Source organism: Thamnophis elegans, chromosome 6, assembly GCF_009769535.1.
Source record: "Thamnophis elegans isolate rThaEle1 chromosome 6, rThaEle1.pri, whole genome shotgun sequence".
Lineage (NCBI taxonomy): Eukaryota > Metazoa > Chordata > Lepidosauria > Squamata > Colubridae > Thamnophis > Thamnophis elegans.
This window is the reverse complement of record NC_045546.1, coordinates 84,404,309-84,424,949: the sequence shown is the minus strand read 5'-3', so window position 1 is coordinate 84,424,949 and position 20,641 is coordinate 84,404,309. Positions and strand designations below refer to the sequence as shown.

Sequence of the window (20,641 nt, the reverse complement as noted above, 5' to 3'; positions counted from 1 at the left end):
CTGGATTGGCAAGTTAATTTTGATTTTGGTTGTGGACAAGCTAAGTGATAATTGAGAAGCAAATGTAATCAGGGCTGCGACAGTTTTAAAACTGCTGTGCTGAGAAACAGAGGGGAATTACACGTAGACTTCAACAAAACCTGAAGCTCGATTCTGAAATTATTTATTTATTTATTCAATTTCTATAACTGCCCAACTCAATCACAAGTAATTATTTCATTTTTCCCCATGTGACACTTTGTCACACATGTATTGAAATAATATTTCAGTCAGAATTATTTCTTACTATATGCACCAGATATTTTTTTTTATTGAAGGTACTGTCAAATTCTGACTAAAGCAAACTTTGAATCAATTATTTATTTGTATACCATCTTTATTATTTTTACAATTAATTCAAGTGTCGTCCAGGATAGGTATTTTCTGTCCCTTCAAATGATACTTGCCACAAGAGAAGGTAGAGGAATTTGTTCATAAATATTTGAAGTCACTCTACATAGGTATTTGTTGTGGCCCAGCAGGAGCCGTTGGAGCTGCCACCAGACTCCGACAGCGAGTGGCTCAATGAGTCGGCTCTGGAGGATGTGGAGGACCCTGGACAGGGTTCCGACTCCGAGCAGGGCGCAGAGAGGCTGGTTGGCCACCAGGAGGCACCTGAGCCTTGGACCAGTGGGGAGGAGACAAGGGAGAGTGATCCAGACGCCAGCAGTGAGTTGTTTCTGGATGCACGCCATCGAAGAGCTAATAGGCGTCAGGAAGAGTTGCGCAAGTACAGGAGGTAATTGCACTCAGCTGGTGGCAATTAGGCTCCTCTCCAGACTATAAAAGGACTGCTTGCGCACACGTCCCTTTTGCCGAAGTCAACACATTGACTAAAAGTTGGAGAACTTTTGTAACCAGTTTAGCAGGCTGGATTGCTGCCAAGGCTTGTCGGAGTTGCAGCAACTCTGCCAAGGTTGTTATCTGTTTGTTACGTTTGGCTTTCAGCCACTGAGGTTTTGGTTTTCTTGCTAATAAAGTGTTGTGACATTCCAGTTAAGCTTGTCTCGGCATTCGTTACTGGTTGGAGGAGGGGGTCAGAAAAGGTATTTATATAGTCACAATAACATACAAAGCTAATGCCACTTTATAACTAGATATAAATATTGGATTATAAAGATATGCTACGTGACCTAATTTGTTTTATTAATGATGTAGTAGATAAAGGAACCATTAATGTTAGGGTGCATAATATATTAGTATGTATTAATAGATACATATATACCAATATGTATTAAGAAATGCCTATATGCCTAGCCTTACCATGAATAGTGTTATAGGAAGTTAATTAAATGATGGAAGCTGGGGCAAATGACTAAAAAGAGAAAAATATTCACTGTAAGAGGTTAGCATAATCACAGCTGAGACTTTTTTTGCACAAATTTCTGTTTCTGAGATTATGAATAACAGGTGCCATTTGCCAAATGTAACTGTGGATAAAATTCATCATAGGTGTTATGAAACCAGGGTATTTTTATTTTTCCCCTCTAACAGTAACAATGATAAATGATATTCATATATGTTCCAGTTAAGGCTTTTATTAAAAAGTGAAGTAAACTATTTAATTAAGTTATCAATTATCTGTTTCCTTGTTAGCTACAATACATCTGCTTCTCCATTGCCGGAGATCAGGGCATGAACATTATGATCTTATAGTTACAGCTAACAAAAACACATGGTATTTGCTTATTATAGAACTGTATTACATTAGACTCTAAATAAAGATGCATTTATTTTTATTCATGTCTCATACTACTTTCCCGTCAAAATCCAGAATCCTTATGGTTCACAAGTATAATTATAAGAAGCTTCCTTCTTCCTAAGCAACAGGAAAAGCACACGGTATAGCTATGTTCCTATTATACTTAGATTTTTCAAATAAAAAGTATTTGTTCCACTGATGCCTTTGTGGGTAAATAAAACCTGTATACCTGCCACACATATTTGTTACTTAATGCTTCCCCTCCTTATAGTTAAAATGAAGCAGACTGTCCAGCAAATGACAAATTTGACAAATTTTAAAAGCAGTATATGCTCAGCACAGTCACCTTGTGTTAAACAAAATATATCTTTTTGGCTAAGATTAACTATAGTAATGGGCACTTTATTTATCACAATAGAAATACATGCTGAGGATTATTCGCCATGTCTTTTACAGTCTCTAGGATTATCTCTTCCCATTTTTTATTCTCTATGAGTTTTTTTAAAAAAATTACTCTATTGGGAAGTCAGGGGAACTGGATTTTTCCCCCTGTGATTGTCACTTGCATTCCTTTGTCATTTTTTGAGTGACAGCTGGAAGCCAAGGTAGCATGCAATCTCTTTATGTAACTCTTAGTTATTTGGGGAATTTATCTCCCATCTTTTTTGCCAGCAGCAAAACACAATAACAGTAAACACTTTGAATCTGCTTAAAACTCCACAAAGATGCATTTATAGAAACAGGACAAAATATAAACATCTTTTCTCCCCATATCTTCAGCAAACTATGAAACCTAAAACTAGCTAGATAACAGGAGTCCCCCTGTTGGTTTTACTTCGCTAGTCATTGCCAACTAAAGGGTGCAGTGCTCAACTCTGTTTCAAGGACATTGAGCCAATGCTATTCGAAGACATTTCCCCGGTCACAAGTAGATAAATACTTCCCACTAAGGTGGGAAGGTACCAGAGCTCTGTGTAATGATGACACAGAGTGTTGTTACCTGCCCAGTATAGCAGTGGTGTTTGGATCTCATATCTGGGAATCTGGCAAATGTCCCCCTCATTTAATGGGGGAGAAATATCATGGGGACTGGAAGCAAAAGCACTGATTACAGCTCTTACTCTCTCCATCAGTGATGTGTGGTGAGGTTTATGGCTGGTGAGGCAGCAATTTGTTTAGACTTGTGGACTTCAACTCCCAGAATTCCACAGCCAGGCATGCTCAGTTCCGATTTAGAGTGACAGCATTTGTTTTTCTCCTTTGCTAAATAAGTTTCCTTCTTTCTTTTTCTTTTTCTTCTCCCTTCCCCTCCTTCCTCCCTCTCTCCCTCCCTCCCCCCTCTCTCAAACACACACACACACACACAAAGTTGCACCAGGAGGATGAAGTTTGAATTCCTCCCCCTCCCTCTGACCCACATGTACCTTTTCCAGCTGTTTAAGAGAGGATTTCAACTCTGCTCTTGCCTGCCAACATGAAAAGAAAAAAAAAATGTAAAAGGAAAAAGGCAAGAGCTGAGGTCAGGCTGAGCTAGTTGCTGCCAGAGTCACTGTGGATGACTCTGCTTAACTGTTTAAAAAAGCCTCTAAAAAAGCACCCTCTACAGGAGGAGGCAGGAGAACGACGTGCCTCATCTACATCAGGAATTTTTCGGCTTTTAACCCTTGCTTAACTCTGCTCAAGTGATCATAAAAAGTCAGACTAGATGAGGCACATCCTTCTCCTGCTGCCTCCTGTAGAGGGCGCTTTTTAGAGACTTTTTTAAACAGTTAAGCACTAAGCAGAGTCATCCCCGGTGACTCTGGCAGCAACTAGCTCAGCCTGACCTCAACTCTTGCCTTTTTCCTTTTACATTTTTCTTTTCTTTTCATGATGACAGTGGTGAGACTCTGCCTCTCCTGCCTCCCCTGATGCACGTCCCTGTTCTCTATCTACCCTTTGTTTTCTCCAAACTTTGAAGCATCCCTAATTTTCAACCTCTTGGGAGGAATTAGGCATTAACTCCCCTATCAACTTTCTTTCCATTTAGTTTTACGAAATGTCTGGCATTCTGCCCAGTCATATCTAAGGCCTCAACATGTCTAGGGCAATATGATCATCAATGTTAAAATGGCTTCTGTTCTGAGTTAGACCTGGCAGCCAGATTGTTTATGATGCAAGTTGCTGTCAAGCACAGACTGGCAGATTGAAGCAGAAGCTTCTTAATCTATTGTTTTCTGCAATAGGTAATTTTCAGCCTAAATTGTAGCAGTGTGAAGGGCAATGTTTTAAAGACAGAAATGATTACCATATGTTGATTTTCATGGCGCTGACAGCATAAGTAAAAAGAACACGCTTAATTGCTATGAGTGGGAATGCTAATAAGTAAACAGTATGCATATGTAGAAATCTTTCTCTCTCTCTCACTCTCTCTCTCTCTCTCACTCTCTCTCTCTCACACACACACACACACACACACACACAATCACAAAGGTGTATGTATATAATACCTCCACAGTGTTCCATCTTCAAGATTTAGTTTAGACATTTATAATGAACTGGAATGATTTGAATCAACTAAAAAGATATATATATATATATATGTGTGTGTGTGTGTGTGTGTGTGTGTGTGTGTGTGCTTTATTTGTGCTGATAAATAAATAAAGGGAGACTAGTATAGATCTATTTCAAGCTATTTAGCTCTCATCAGCTAGCCATACCCTTACTGGGATTTGAACCTGGGCTATATTGCATACTAGGCAGAGATCTTAGCCATTAGGCCACAGGCTCTTATCCATTATCAGTGAAGCCAGGGTGAAAGGTATCTATTAGATTTTTACAACCCCTGGTAAGCCACACACACACACACACACACACACACACACACACACACACACACACACACACACACACATATATATATATATATATATATATATATATATATATATATATATATATATATATATATATATGCTTCATATCTGCATCTATGCAAATGTTCACATTCTGAGAAATAAAATTATTGCCTTTAAAAATAAATGTAAATGTTGGCCTGTGCTGTGAACAGAAGGAAATAAGAAATGGGTTGGTAAAGCAAAGGAGTGGAAAACTGAAGAAATGAATTAACCGAAGCAGGATAAAGTTTGAATGTAACAAACAGATATAAAGAAATGTACTTCTATGTTCCCCTCCCCATGATTTTGTCATCCATCCAAAAAGGTACTGAGTATGATCCTTTTCATCCCTAAAACTATATTCTTTATTCTTTTAACCTGTTTTCTCTCTCACCAAAGCTATATAATAATATAAAAACAATCTTTTTGGTGAGTGGTATGATGTTCTGCTCATTGCTAAATACCCAAACGAAATCCCCGAACAAAATCTTAAAGATGGCTCTCTGGGGGATTTTGATTTTATACGGAAAGTTAGAGATATACTTCCAACCACAGGGGACTTAACACTACCAAATGGCTTCACTGTGCGTAGGTTTTAGGCTTTTGCTCCAAGTAAGAGTACAGTCCTGTTATACAAAGAAGGAGAGTGATCTTTGCCCTTACTCCAGGTAGATCACAACAGGTGTGGGGTAGGTGGAATACTCCTGAGTCCATATGGAAAACACACACACACACACACACACACACCTGATTCTTTGTTAAGGGTCGAATATAAAACTTGAATTGCATCCTTGCCAGCTACATAAGAGTGTGGGATTAAAAGAAGTAGCCATAATAAATAAATGTTCTTTTCTGAATCTGTGGGGAAAAAAAATCCTGAATGGTAGAGACTGTGGATTGATGGAGGACTGGACTGGAGCCAAGAAAACAATGCAATAAAAAAGCAACATGGAAGTATATGTTCAGCTTACTTTCGAGTTTTGTATTTGTATTTTTTTTCCTTATTCTTTCTTCCTTTCTTTCACCCTCCCTCTCTCCCTCCCTTTCCTTTCTTTTCTTTCTCTATATGGATTTGTGCCGCTGAAAATGCTTGGTTTTTTTTTAAGGAGTTTTGAGTAGTTAACCTCATGCCAAAGGTTTATCTTGTTTTATATTTCATTTTTACATTTTTACCTACTTTCTTCAAGTATTTCTCCCTTGGTGATTGTTTCAACAGTCCTTGGTGTGTGCTTTCTCAACCTTTATCAATGGGCTTTTTTATTATTGAAACACAAAATGAAGCTTCAAAGAGCATTTTAAGATACAGGTGTACAATGATCAGTTTCCATAGCATGAGCTGGATTTTATGTGGTTAGGTAAAAAGTCTATAATATGTTAAAATTCTGCCTCAATTTCATCAGCTATCCTATCTATCTAATGTTTGCGCTCTCTTACAGGAACAGATGGGATTTTTTTTAGAAAGAGGAACTTGATAGTCCAATAACATTTATGCTGCCTGCTGTCATGTAAACAAATTGTTTATCCATTTCTAACAAACAGAAATAACATCTTCAATAGATTTTTTTCCCCTACCTCGTTTGTATAAAAAAGAGAACAATCCCTTTAACCCTATCCAAAGCCTCACATAAAAAATGTAATAATTAATCCCCATGGCAACAGTTTAGTAGTTTAGTACTTTAATAGTTGTTTAAAAGCAACAACCATTATCATTATAGGAATGTGAAGTTTAGAGCTTTTCTTTATGTTCCAAGATAGCCAAGGGCAGGGAGTGTATGTGTGTGTTTGTGTGGAAGTGTGTTTAAACTTTCATCAGTGCCTTACAAGCTTTCCAGATTCCTGCACTTTGTCAAAACCCAGGGGAGTCTGTCGTGAGACAAGACAAAACTTCTTATATGGGAAGTTTTGCTTGTTTCAGATCAGGACTCAAGCATGGAGAGGGGAGACTGAATGCCACAGAATACTTCTTAATTGGGGGAGGTGGGAATCAGAAATACTCACTTCAGAAAGATTGTATAGGTTTTAAAGCAAATTTACTGAATTTCCAAACAGAATTCTTAAAGAAATTTGGAAATTAGACTAAAGAAACAAATAAGAAATCTATATCATGAGAACAGAATATTTTTTCTGAATCTAGAAGACATGTTTTGCCATAACACTAAAATACAGAGGCTGTTTTTTTCTCTCTTCATATTATTAGTGAAATAACACAGATTTGCGCTAAGTTTAGTGTTAAATTTTGTTTACTCGTGTTTTTTTGTGGGTTGATGTTGGTGAATTTGATTGTCAGTTACTAGTTCAATATTTGAAGCAAGTCCAAGAAATTAGTTAATCTGGGAATCAGGTTAACTATATTGTATAGATATAACCACTGTAATGATTTCCGGGCATATTATGTTGAACTAGATATAATGAACCAGAAAGGGGAATTCAATGTAGACCTGCTACCTCTTTGTAACAGTCAATTCTTATCTTAGCATTTGCAATTTGCCAAAATATTCTTGGGCTGTGTGTGCTTGTGTGTGTAGATATTCAGATGCTGAACAGCACACACTCTTCTAGAGAGAGGTTTCCCGAAGGTGGCCTCCAGCACGATTTCAAAAGCTTGGAAGACAAAACCTTGGTGCCAGTGACCGACCCAGATTAGATTCTGCAACATTATCCTGGGACAAATGTGTTCACCTTAATTTGTGAGAGTATTACGGTTGGGTTGGCAATATATAAATCATATAGCAATGCTGTACCTGTTTCTTTAAATCATACTGTAAAATGTGATTGGTTGCTGTTTTCCTCAATCGGCCATAAGAGGGAGCCAGAATGACTGTTAGCTCTGTGTTTGTTAGATGCTGGGCTGATCTGATCTGAGTGCCGTGAGCTATTGTAAGTTTTGCAACTGCTAGCAAAATTTGAGTACTGATCTGATTATATGATTACTGGACTATGTTATTTGGATTATCCCTTAACTGAAAGACGTTGATGACTGACTGATTTATCCGTGTATGATTTGGACTGTTTGATGGACTCTTCATACCTCTATTTCCATGAAAGTAAAAGCCTATTTAAACTGCAGTGTCTCTGTATGCTGGTTTGTGTGTTCTCCAACACAACTCTCACAACGCTTCCCTGAACATACTCACTCTCCCAACGGGGAGCTTACCTAACACTGTATATATCGCTTTAAATGATGGTACTTTATTCGTTCTTTTTTATATCATTCACAATTTGCCCTTGCTACATGTAGAATCTTTAAAATGTAGATTTAAGACTAATTAGAAATCAGAAATCAATTAAAATAAATTACTAGATTTCTGAGTTTTATTACATTAATTATAGTATAACTAATCTGCTTTAGCTCACTGATTCCTCTCACATTGGATTAAAAACAGGCAAATATTATCTCATGTTAGACATAGAATCAGGAACTGGAGTAATGTGTAAAAATAGACATTTTATTAGTTTACATGAAATTAATTATTTGATGTGACCTGTATACAATTTTCCTCTTGTGAGAAAAATCTTGAATTGGTAAAAGTACTCAAAAAATGCTTACCTTCAAAATATCATGCAATGATTTCTATCAGGTTTATTTTTTCATTTTCCTGTGTGTTCTTTCTCATCCATGTGTCATTAAATCTTGTGTATAATTTTACTTGAAGTTTTTTCCCCCCAGTATTTTAGATTCTTTATAATTAATTCTAAAATCTTATTCTCAAACTTATCTGGACCATTAGTTTGAAACTTTCTTAAACCAACGTTCTATTCTTTCACTGTTTCTTACAAAACAACAACAATAACAAAGTCTTAAAACTTTAAAATTTATTTCACTAAGGGTTGAAACTCAACACCAGTGCTGTGAAACCTTTCGATCTAAAGGTAGCTGTAAAATAGCTGTAAAGCCTTTAACAAGCTATTTCCAATAGTGATTAGGAAAGGAAGCACATGTGAATCTAGTGTCCTTCTAAAAGCCTTGGCTGCAGTTGGAGAAAGATGGCTGTTCCCTCATCCCCCAGAGCTCTAAACTCTCCAGAGACCAGGGGTGGGTTTCAACCGGTTCGCGGCGGACAATAGAGACTATTGTCTCAAAGAAAGAGCTATTCCCATAAGAGGCCCTATTTGTATTGTAACTTCTTGAGTACCACTTCTGTTGAGAATAAAATGCACTGTATGAAAAGATGCCACAACTGTACTAGAAAGTGTCTGTGTTTCATTGTTATGAACTACATGAAAGGCTAATGTACCTTTTGGCCAAAAGGTTCTGCTTTTAGAAGCTAAGTGAGCAGAGCAATAAATTAATGTCAGTGTGAGGCTCCACTAGTCATTAAGGTTAATTATCTGATTAATCAAATACACACTTTATTTTGACTCCACTTTCTTTACAAAAAATAGCAAAGTATATCAGCATCTAGGTTAATTAATGAAACAAGTTTTCTATTCCAATCTATGTAGTAGGTTACTGAATTCATATGCCATGTTTGGTAAATAGGGAAAGTATTGCATCAGAATACTGTCGGAACTATGCAGATAACTAAACATCAATTTATAAATCTTTCCAGAAGTTTCCAGTACTTATATAAATAGAAAAAAGAAAAAGATGCATACATTCATTATTCACTGACTACAAAATAGCACTGCTTTGCTTAGTTCGTATCGAACTTTGTTTTATTTGACATAATAGAGACAGTGTCAACTATTCTTATTTTTCTTCACGGGGAAGAAAACAATCAACAGTGATGTGCAAGGCAGAATGTTTTCTGTCATTGTCAACTGTATTCTCCACACTAGCGTAGATGATTCTTCTGTGGCAGGGAAGTTTGGTAACTACTGTCATTTGACAAGGCTTTTCAATTTATCCATGCCGTGACAACTATAAAGAATTTATAAGTTGTTATAAATCGTCACTCCCCTCCCCCCGCTTAAAATATACAGAACAGCATACAGACAACAATGACAAAGAAACATTGGCTTTGAAATCAATGGAAATTCATTTTTAGAATTCTTTTAAGGTTCTGCAAGGAGCAGGGGAAATGTCTATATATATGGGGATAGATGGATGGATGGATGGGTGGATGGGTAGGTAGGTAGGTAGGTAGGTAGATAGGTAGGTAGGTAGGTAGGTAGGTAGGTAGGTAGGTAGGTAGATAGATAGATAGATAGATAGATAGATAGATAGATAGATAGATAGATAGATGATAGATAGATAGATAGATAGATAGATAGATAGATAGATAGATAGATAGATATGATAGATAGATGATAGATAGATAGATAGATAGATAGATAGATAGATAGATAGATAGATAGATAGATAGATAGATAGATAGATAGATAGATAGATAGATAGATAGATAGATATGATAGATAGATGATAGATAGATAGATAGATAGATAGATAGATAGATAGATAGATAGATAGATAGATAGATAGATAGATAAAGAGGATAGGTAGGTAGATAGGTAGGTAGATAGATAGATAGACAGACAAGAGAGAGATAAATGATAGGCATAGATATAGACAGAGAGAGAGAGGCTAGAGATAGATAGATAGATAGATAGATAGATAGATAGATAGATAGATAGATAGATAGATAGATAGATAGATAGATGATTGATAGATAGATGATAGGTAGGTAGATAGATAGATAGATAGATAGATATGATAGATAGATGATAGATAGATAGATAGATAGATAGATAGATAGATAGATAGATGATAGATAGATAGATAGATAGATAGATAGATAGATAGATAGATAGATAGATAGATAGATAGATATAGTGTGTCTGTGTGTGTGTCTGTGTGTGTGTGTGTGTGGAGAGAGGGAGGGAGGGAGAGAGAGAGAGAGAGAGAGAGAGAGAGAGAGAGAATTAGAGTTAGAGTTAGAGTTATATATTATAGAAACAAAGATGAAAAAGTTATATTGCCACTTGACTTTTTAATATGTTTCCTTATTTTGGCATGGAAACACTGTGAAACTTATGAAGAACTGTGACAGAGATCCTTGGCAGTTTTAATTATACAAGACACTAATTGATATCATTTCTGTCCAGAACTGCTCTTGTGGAATCTCTGAGTTGAACACTAGATTTTACAAGATGTGTCACACATACAGAGCAAATAGTTTCAAAATAATATTATTCGGTTTTTCTAACAAATATTACATCTCTTTATTGATTTTAATGCAGCACCATGGTGAATAAAATGGCAAGCCACAATCATTTTAAGTTCAAAGTGCTTAATAAGCATTTATGTAGAATTTTATCACACCAAATCTCTATTAGTTTATATCACTGGGACAATATGTGACACTTAAATGGCAAATGTAAAATTTGTATTTGTTATTGTTGTGTTTTTATTTGCTATTGCAAAGCAAAGCCAAGCAAAAGACCAAACAGAAAATCTACCATTTTCATTTCAAATTACACATTTCTTGATAGAAGATATTGCTCAATGAACAGTACTCAAAGCACATGAAAAATCAATCCTGGGAATAGCGTCATGCATTTTTCAATCTTTTTATGCTGTTTTCCCAGTGTATTGACTTTCTGAAATAAGTTAACAGCACACTTTGTCAATGGCACAAACGTTCAAGATTATAGCAGAAGTGCGTAATGATATTCTAAGAAAAGCTTAAGGACGTACTTGGTTCTTTTTTACTACGCATTAATAGCCTGCTAGTTTTCCTCACCTACTATTTCCCAAACTTTCAACTGTGTATAATTGTAGAGCATTGTTATTCTTTCATTACTTGACTCCTATGTAAGCAAAACCAATCTCAAAATACTTACAAGGCCAAAGCTGTTATTTTCAATTTTTCTCCAAATTATCTAAAACATTCAATTCATCTTACTCTAGCCCATTGATTAAGTGCCGTTAAGTTGGTATTGAATCTTGCTGGTCGCATAGGTTGTCCATGATCGCCTGGCTCTTCAGGTCTTCCAACAAGGCACCTGTAATCATCTTCTTTGTTGCTAGTGATCTTGTTTTCCTTCCCCCCCCCCCCCCACTTTTACCAGCATTATAGGCTCCTTGAGAGAACCAACCTAAAACTAAGAAGACATTTCCTGATAGCGGGAACAATTAATCAGAGGAATGGATTGCCTCCAGAAGTTATGGGTGCTCCATCACTTGAGGTTTTTAAGAGTAGATTGGACAACCATTTATCAGGAATGGTATAAGATCTTCTGTTTGAGCAGATGATTGGATTAGAAGACCTCCCAGGTCCCTTCCAATTCTGTTAATATAATGTCTTAGTATAATGTCTCCAAAATATGATAATCTGAACCAGATCATTTTCTGCTTTCAGTGAGAATAGCAATAGCAATAGCAGTAGACTTATATACCGCTTCATAGGCCTTTCAGGCCTCTCTAAGCGGTTTACAGAGAGTCAGCATATTGCCCCCAACAATCTGGGTCCTCATTTTACCCACCTCGGAAGGATGGAAGGCTGAGTCAACCCTGAGCCGGTGAGATTTGAACCGCTGACCTGCTGATCTAGCAGTAGCCTGCAGTGCTGCATTTAACCACTGCGCCACCTTGGCTCAATCTGAATGGATTTAGCAATAGCAATAGCAGTTAGACTTATATACCGCTTCATAGGCCTTTCAGCCCTCTCTAAGCGGTTTACAGAGTCAGCATATTGCCCCCAACAATCCGGGTCCTCATTTTACCCACCTCGGAAGGATGGAAGGCTGAGTCAACTTTGAGCCGGTGAGATTTGAGCCGGTGAGATTTGAACAGCCGAACTGCAGAACTGCAGTCAGATGAAGTGGCCTGCAGTACTGCGCACTAACCACTGCGCCACCTCAGCTCTTCCTCTTTTGTTTTATAATGCATTTGTTTGTGTTCTTGTTTATTCTCAGGACTCTTCTCAAAAGACAAAATTCAAACCTATCAATACTTTAAAAAAATATGCTTGTTCAAATCCAACTTTCTTCTTCATGGGGTATAACGGGGAAAAAATGGCTGCACAATTCTCATGTTGGTACATTCTAACATTTGAATATCTTTTCCCAAGCTCTTCATTGTTACTCAGTCAAGCGCTAGTCTATGCAGGGACGTGCAGTCAGTCACTTAATAACCAAGAAAGAAACCACTCAACTCCATTTTGCAGAATTAAAAGTACTTTTACTAGTTATAAGTAAATAGAAGCTAAGCAAAGCTGGATCTGAGATAAAAGCACGCGCAAGCATAGATATCAATACATGCCCCTTTCCCCTCCCCTTGGTAACCCCAGCCCATAGTCCAATCCAATATCTCCACAGCTGTCAGGTGGGAGACATCTTCAAAAATCATCATCAGGTTGGGATGCCGGACAGTTGGCCTTGGCGGGAAACTCCTCTCCTTGCCACATGTGCATTAGATGGTGAGATCAACTCCCAATTAACAGTCCTCCTGCACAGAATAATTCCCACACCCAATGTCATTTATTATATTTCTTGTATTCTCTGCATTCTTCTTTGAATATTTATATTTTGACACCCCATTTAACAGCTTATGTACAAGGATTTATTTTTAATGGAACAACTGGCATCCTCTGTACTGTATGAAATCAATTAAAATATATAGTATAACAAGTATGGTAGAGTAATCAGAGTTTTTGAATTCAGAGTTCAAATTTCCTCATTCAAGAAGCTCATGCAGTAATCAAAATTCTGAGGGTTATGTTGACACTCAGAATGGAGGTGACATTTGCACACTTGAGCCATTCAGTGGAAATGTAAAATTTAATGCATATTCAGCTGCCAATCTTTGAACCAATCAAGCAGTCAAGTAATGTAGAATCTGCTACTATTTTGCAGCTGAGTAAAGAGTGCTTTGTGTTGTGCATCTGTGTGTGTGTGTGTGTGTGTGTGTGTGAAGATATTTCTCCTCCTACCTTCTCCTACTGCTGTCTGAATATTATTCATCACTTGATATGCACGGTGATTTTTCTTTTTAGTACCATTTGGCTTTTGAATATTGCAACAGTTTTTCATGCTGATTAAGTGATGCAGACCAGTTAAGGTTTAGATATTATTATGGTTTGATAAAACATGAACATGATAAGTGCAATGTGCTACAAAACCAGGATGTTGTCATGAAGCACTTTTGGAACAAGGGCAGTGATTGAAACCTCCTTGATATCCCTTCCAGAGAAAATGTGCTTGTCTGGAAATCTTCCAATATTTCAGTATGGGATTTCCAAGCATTGCTACATTAAGTCCTTTGAAATGAAAATGCCAGGTTTTTTACTTGAATATATGAAAATGCATACACATACGTGACTGATTGCATATATGCATGCATGCTTGCATGCATACATGCATGTACACACACAGACACAGACACAGACACACACACACACACACGCAGAGTTTCTATTCCAGGGCTTTTATTTTGGAGGAAGATGCAAAAAGCAATACCATTCTATTTAATATAAATTAATACTGTATATGCATATGCTAAACACAACTTTAAAATGTGATCAGTGGATCATTTTTGTCTATTTATAAATAATAAGATTTAGAAGGGGCAAATGGCTTTTTAAATAGTTCAGGACCATCCAAAGCATTGCCACTTTTCTTGACCTTCAAGGTTTTGTCACCTCAGTGTTGATAATAGAATTATTGAATTTGTTTTGCTTTTTTTTTTCCAAAGGCCCTAGTTCCATAGAGATCTTGCTCTAAGAAATTTCAAGGAGGGGATAAATACGATGGAAGGAAAAAAAATCAATTTAAACCGAGAGATAACTTAAACTCTATATTTCATTATATTCCCTGTATAAAACACTTTTAGAGAAAAAAAGTTTCATTTTAACACACCACAATCATATTTTTAAAAGACTTTTGTACATTTTCCAACTTAATATCTTTTTTAAAAAAATTCTCAAAACCGTATGTCAGAGATATTCTTTGAATTAATTAAATTATTCTTAGTAAATATTATATAAAAGTAATTTCTATGCAATATTATCTTTTCATTAAAGATAACCAAATACCTTTTTATATAACAGGAGAGGAGGTAGATTTTATTTTCTAATTGTAATAAAATTGACAAATCGTAAAGTACTTTATTCCTCATAAATGATTGTTATCTACTACATAGAGTGAAACCGCTGTAGAATTCATCTATAAGTAGTAACAATAAACAGCATAAAGATGAAAAATAAGTAAAGCCTTACTCAGTACTATGTATAGAGTTTCCAATCATTTATTACTGATCAAATGATTCAGGGAGTATCTGGTAACACCAATTACCGGTTTGAAAGTAAGAGTCAACTGTATTTAACCTTCCCTTCAAGGCAATTTGATCAAGGCTGCTTTTGCACATTCCATGCAGAAAATCCAAAGGAGTTATATCTTCTTCATTTCATATCAGCAAAAACGTGATTCTTAGCCAGCACAATGCATTGTTTTACATGACTGTAAAATATCCATCGAATCATTGGTTGAAAAGGCAGTGTATATCTTTTTTTTAAAAAAAACTAATATGAAATATTGAAGCCTGCTTCTAACTATGCATCATAACGAGGCTTAGGTGTGTCTTAAGTGCGTCCAAATCATTATTGTCTAGCACTATCAGTCAAAACTGGCTGCCTATTGGTCTCCGGATACGCTTCAAGGCGCTAGTCGTCACTTATAAAGCCCTTCATGGTATTGGACCTGGGTCCTTGAGAGACCGCCTGCTGCCAATTACCTCCTCTAGACCGATTAGATCCCACAGATTAGGCCTCCTCCGAATTCCATCCGCCGGCCAGTGTCGACTGGCGACTACCCGGAGGAGAGCCTTCTCTGTGGCCGCTCCGACCCTCTGGAACGAACTCCCCATGGAGATTCGAACCCTCACCACCCTCCAGACCTTCCGCAAAGCCCTTAAAACCTGGCTGTTCCGACAGGCCTGGGGCTAAAAAGCTTCTACCCCCTTCTCGAATGGTATGACTGTTGTGTGTTTTAAATTATGTATTGTTGCGTGTCGTTTTAATTTTTGTCTGCATCCCCCTCCCTTGGTTGAGTTGTGAGCCGCCCTGAGTCCCCTTCGGGGGGAAAAGGACGGCATATAAATAAAATAAACATTCAAACATTCAAACATTCAAAAGCCAATCTGTACCTTCTTTGTTTTTTCTTGATTAGATTTTCTATTATTTTCTCACAATGAAGAAGCTGCTAAGAAACTGCACGTTATATGGAAAGGGATGTTATTGGAGCATTTCTACAGCTCTTAATAATTAGGACCGTAACATACAAGCAGTAGTGTACCAATACTAACTTGAAGGTCAGCTGAAGAAATAACTTCCTCAGGAAATTAATGCGCTTCTACCTAGGGTGCCTAACCAAGGGCCCTTAAGACAACAGCTTTAGCTCTTGGCAGGCATATCTACCTGCTGTCTGCGGTAAATCAGCACATGCTGAGAAAGTAGATGTTGCTCTGAATGAAGCTAGCAGAATTATTACTGGATGCCTTAAACCTATGCCACTAAATAAGATGTACCAGGTAGCTTGCATTGCTCCGCTGGCTCTTTGCAAAGAAGCAGGAGCATACAAAGAAGAGGTTCAAGTCAAGAATATCTAGACAACAACACCCTCTTAATGGCCTACAACCAGCTCATTGGAGATTTAATTCCGGGAAAAGCTTCTTTAGGTTAATGGAAGATTTTGAAGAATTTGAAAGCAGAGTGGATGCATGAGAAGCTACAAAGAACCAGCACTGGATGGAACCAATGCAGGGGCTTGCAACTGAACCTGGAGAAAGCCTGGGAAGGATGCAGAATCATTGAATAGACCACATATGAGTACGAGAAGATCCAGAGGCAGTCTGAACCAATGGGGCTATCTGGTGGCTTCTGACCTTTGCAATCGTGTGACATGCAAGCAACACCACATAGGTATACTCCCTTTCTGTCCTTATCAGCGTACACTTGAGGACCTCATGACAGTGCAACAGAACACAATTTATGTTGCTAGTTTCTGGGCAAGATTTTTTTTTAACTTGTACATGTTTTAAACTTGTATTTTATACATAGGTTAGTGTTCTGATCCCATCCTCTGTCCATTAACGAAAGCCGAGACAAGCGTAAAATGGAATGTCTTTTAATAACAAGACCAGACTCTCGGTGGCTGAAAGCCAAATAAACAAACAGATAAGGACTTTGGCAGGAAGTCCGACAAACCTTGGCAGCAATGCAAACAAACTCTGGCAGCAATCCAGCCTGCCAAGTTTGTTTCTCTTTAGTCAAATGTTGACTTCTGCAAAAAGGGCATGGCACAAGCAGTCTCTTTTATAGTCTGGGAGAGGAGCTTAATGACCATCAGTTGAGCGTAATTACCTCCTGTAATTACGTAGTTGTTCTTGACACCGAGTAGCCCTTCGACGGCGTGCATCCCGGAACAACTCACTGTTGGTTTCTGTATCTCTCTCCTTTGTCTCCTCCACACTTGTCCAAGGCTCAGGCGCCTCCTGGTGGCCAACCAGTCTCTCTGCACCCTGCTCGGAGTCAGAACCCTGTCCAGGGTCCTCCACATCCTCCAGGGCCGACTCATAGGGCCCCTTGCTGTCGGAGTCTGGTGGCAGCTCCAACAGCTCCTGCTGGGCCACAACAGGATACGATAGGAATAGGAGGAATGGAATGGAATGGAATGGAATGGAATGGAATGGAATGGAATGGAATGGAATAGAATAGAATAGAATAGAATAGAATAGAATAGAATAGAAGAATAGATACTTTATTTGATCAAGTGTGATTAGACATACAAGGAATTTGTCTCTGGTGCAGAAGCTCTATTGTTTTATAGTATGCCTTATTTTAATTGTGATGCTTCTGATACAAATAAACATAAGAAAAAAGGTGTTGTTTTTTTTAAACTGCAAAAAAATATAGGAGGGTTGCAAGTGAAAGATAATTATGTTTTCATTTGCACACCCTCAAATTCTGTGAATGAAATACAGTGATTGGGCAAAAACCTGACCTGAAAAAACCCGGAGCTGGAAGCATTCTCTGTTACCTAGCATGTAGCACTTTATCTTCATTCCCACTTACATACAAGAGAAAACAGATGAACAGAAATCCAGTGTGATGGATTTGACAGTCTCAATCCATATTTCTACAATCTTTGACAGACACCGAAACCTGGAAATATATTGGGCCATAATCCATGGCTGCTGAAAAGCATTCAAGCTGCTATATCAAAAACTGGGGGGGGGGGGAAGCGCTGAGACTGCATTTACGGTTTAAATTATAAGTAAACTTGATCAACTGCAAATCTACAACAGAACATCAGCCTAAAACTCAGACGCTTCCTGAGAGAATATCGAAGCTGCTACCATTATCAACCAATCATTTTTACTTGTAAAAATTACAACCCAAACTGTGCATTAGAGCAGGAAAGACAAGAAATCTACATAAATTAAAAGTCACTGTTTTATGATTACCAGAATACTGAAACTATGAAAAGAAGCTCAGATTTTTTTTTAAAAAAAACTTCTTTGGTATAAAATTAAGAGCAGTTTGGAGTATTAAGAATGCTTATAGATTAATGCAAGAAGTATAGCTGTGCTTATGTATATTAGAAATGTGCTCCTGACACCTCATGAATTTCCTGTTCAAGAAAATGTATGAGACTGAAATCAAATAATGGAAATGTGTTCCGACCCCCCTCATTCCACACCAAAGCACACTCCAAGCCAGAGATAAATTACAGCATTTAATTAACAGACCAACAGGTCCTTGCCAGCACAGACAAGCTTGGGCAGCAATAAACACAGATAAGGCTTGGCAGAAATCCAGCCTGCCAAGCTCCTACAAAGTTCTCTGACATTCGATTCTGTGTTGACTTCTGCAAAGAGGGGCGTGTGCACAAGTAGCCTTTTTATAGTCTGGAGAAGAGCCTAATGACCACCAGCTGAGTACAATCACCTCCTGTAATTGCGTAATTGTTCCTGATGCCTATTAGCTCTTCGGTGCCAGGCATCCAGGAACAACTCACTACTGGTATCTGGCTCACTCTCCCTTGTCTCCACCCCACTGGTCCAAGGCTCAAGTGCCTCCTGGTGGCCAACCAGCCTCTCTGCGCCCTGCTCGGAGTCGGAACACTGTCCAGGGTCCTCCACATCCTCCAGAGCCGACTCAGAGGGCCCCTCGCTGTCAGAGTCTGGTGGCAGCTCCAACGGCTCCTGCTGGGCCACAACAGAAATGTTACTAAGTTGAATGTCCTGTACAGGCATATACAATGTCATTAACATGAAAATGAGATCCATGTACTTCTTCCTCTTTGTGAAACATGAACAAAAAAAAATATTCTTATTTATGTTTCCAGCATGACCACATTTTGCCTTGCAAAGTCATCCCGAAGTTGGTTTTTCAGAAGGCAACTGAACTTTCTTCTTTTTTTCTTTGAAGACGTTTCACTTCTCATCCAAGAAGCTTCTTCAGCTCTTGACAAGATGGTGGGCAATGGAAGGATTTATATTCCCACTATCCTGCCAGAGCTGAAGAGCTCCCCCCAGCCTGCTGGAACAGCCAGGACTTGGTGGCTTTGTGGAAGGCCGGGAGGGTAGTGAGGGTCCGGATCTCAACAGGGAGCTCGTTCCAGAGGGCTGGAGCTGCAACAGAGAAAGAAAAAACAAGAAAGTCCAGTTACCTCCTGAAAAACCACCTTTGGGACAACCAGGATCTTGATGACTGAGAATCTCTTCAAACTCTTGCAAAGTCATGTTAATAAATATGTACATTATAAAGATTGAAATACTAGTAATTGTGATGTTTTAAAAACTGGGAGGCTATACACTTGTGATCCAAATACCCATTACTTTAATAGCAGTGTTTGTGTGCATGTATTTATTTATTTATTTATTTATTTATTTATTTATTTATTTATTTATTTATTTATTTGTCTTGTATGCCGCCCACTCCCAGAGGACTCCGGGCGGCTCACAAAAGACAAGGGAAAGGGGGAAATGAGACAAAGACAACATATTAAAAACAAAACCAACATTCACAATTTCCGTGGAGGTAGATGCTTTTCAGCTCCCCCCAGCCTGCTGGAACAGCCAGGACTTGGTGGCTTTGCGGAAGGCCAGGAGGGTAGTAAGGGTCCGGATCTCAACAGGGAGCTCGTTCCAGAGGGCCGGAGCTGCAACAGAGAAGGTCCTCCCCCGGGGAGTCGCCAGCCAGTCGCCAGTGTAGGGTTGTGTGTGTGTGTGTGTGTGTGTGTGTGTGTTTGTGATAATAATTTAGTTAAAAATTGCTATTCTTCCATCCATGAATTGTTATATTAATTATTTTGCCCCTTTTCTTTTTCTGCTGTTAAGCTTCATTCTGACTTGGACAAGGGAGTGGGAAGCGTTAAGTATACATTATCAGGAGACGGAGCTGGTACGGTATTTACCATTGATGAAACCACAGGGGACATTCATGCCATAAAGAGCCTTGATCGTGAAGAGAAGCCTTTCTACACCCTTCGTGCTCAAGCAGTAGACATTGACACAAGGAAGCCATTGGAGCCTGAATCAGAGTTCATCATCAAAGTGCAGGACATTAATGATAATGAACCAAAATTCCTGGATGGGCCTTACATTGCCAACGTCCCTGAGATGTCACCAGTAGGTAAGTAATCTTTTAAAGGATTCTTATCCACGAGCGTAAACTTTGAAAGTTCATTCCATCTCTCTTCGTTTTTTTTTTCCTTTTGTCCCCCTACCTCTTTTCTTTGAATACATGATGCAAATTAAAAAAGTTGATGCTTGGACAATTGTAGATGCTGTTGACACATGAGGTGCCTACCAAATCAGTTGCTTCTAGGATTTGAGTTTGAGTTTAAGTTTATTTATATGCCGCTCTTTTCCCTGGGGGGACTCAGGGCGGCTCACAACCCAAAGGGGAGGGGGAGACAAACTTTTAACATATAAGACAATACATAATTAAAAACGCAACATTCATACCATTCGGGTGGGTTACAGTCTTTAGTCCCAGGCCTGACGGGAAAGCCAGATTCTGAGGGCTGTGCGGAAGGTCTGGAGGGTGGTGAGGGTACGAATCTCCATGGGGAGATCGTT

At 38.3% G+C, this 20,641-nt stretch overlaps 1 protein-coding gene across 1 annotated transcript in view; it reads left to right on the top strand.

Moving 5' to 3' along the window:
- LOC116510360 (cadherin-12-like) overlaps positions 1-20,641 on the top strand; it is a 161,894-nt gene that overhangs the window by 38,479 nt on the left and 102,774 nt on the right. Inside the window, 1 exon segment of the mRNA XM_032219878.1 lies at positions 19,898-20,192. Coding sequence (XP_032075769.1) covers positions 19,898-20,192 — 295 coding nt within the window.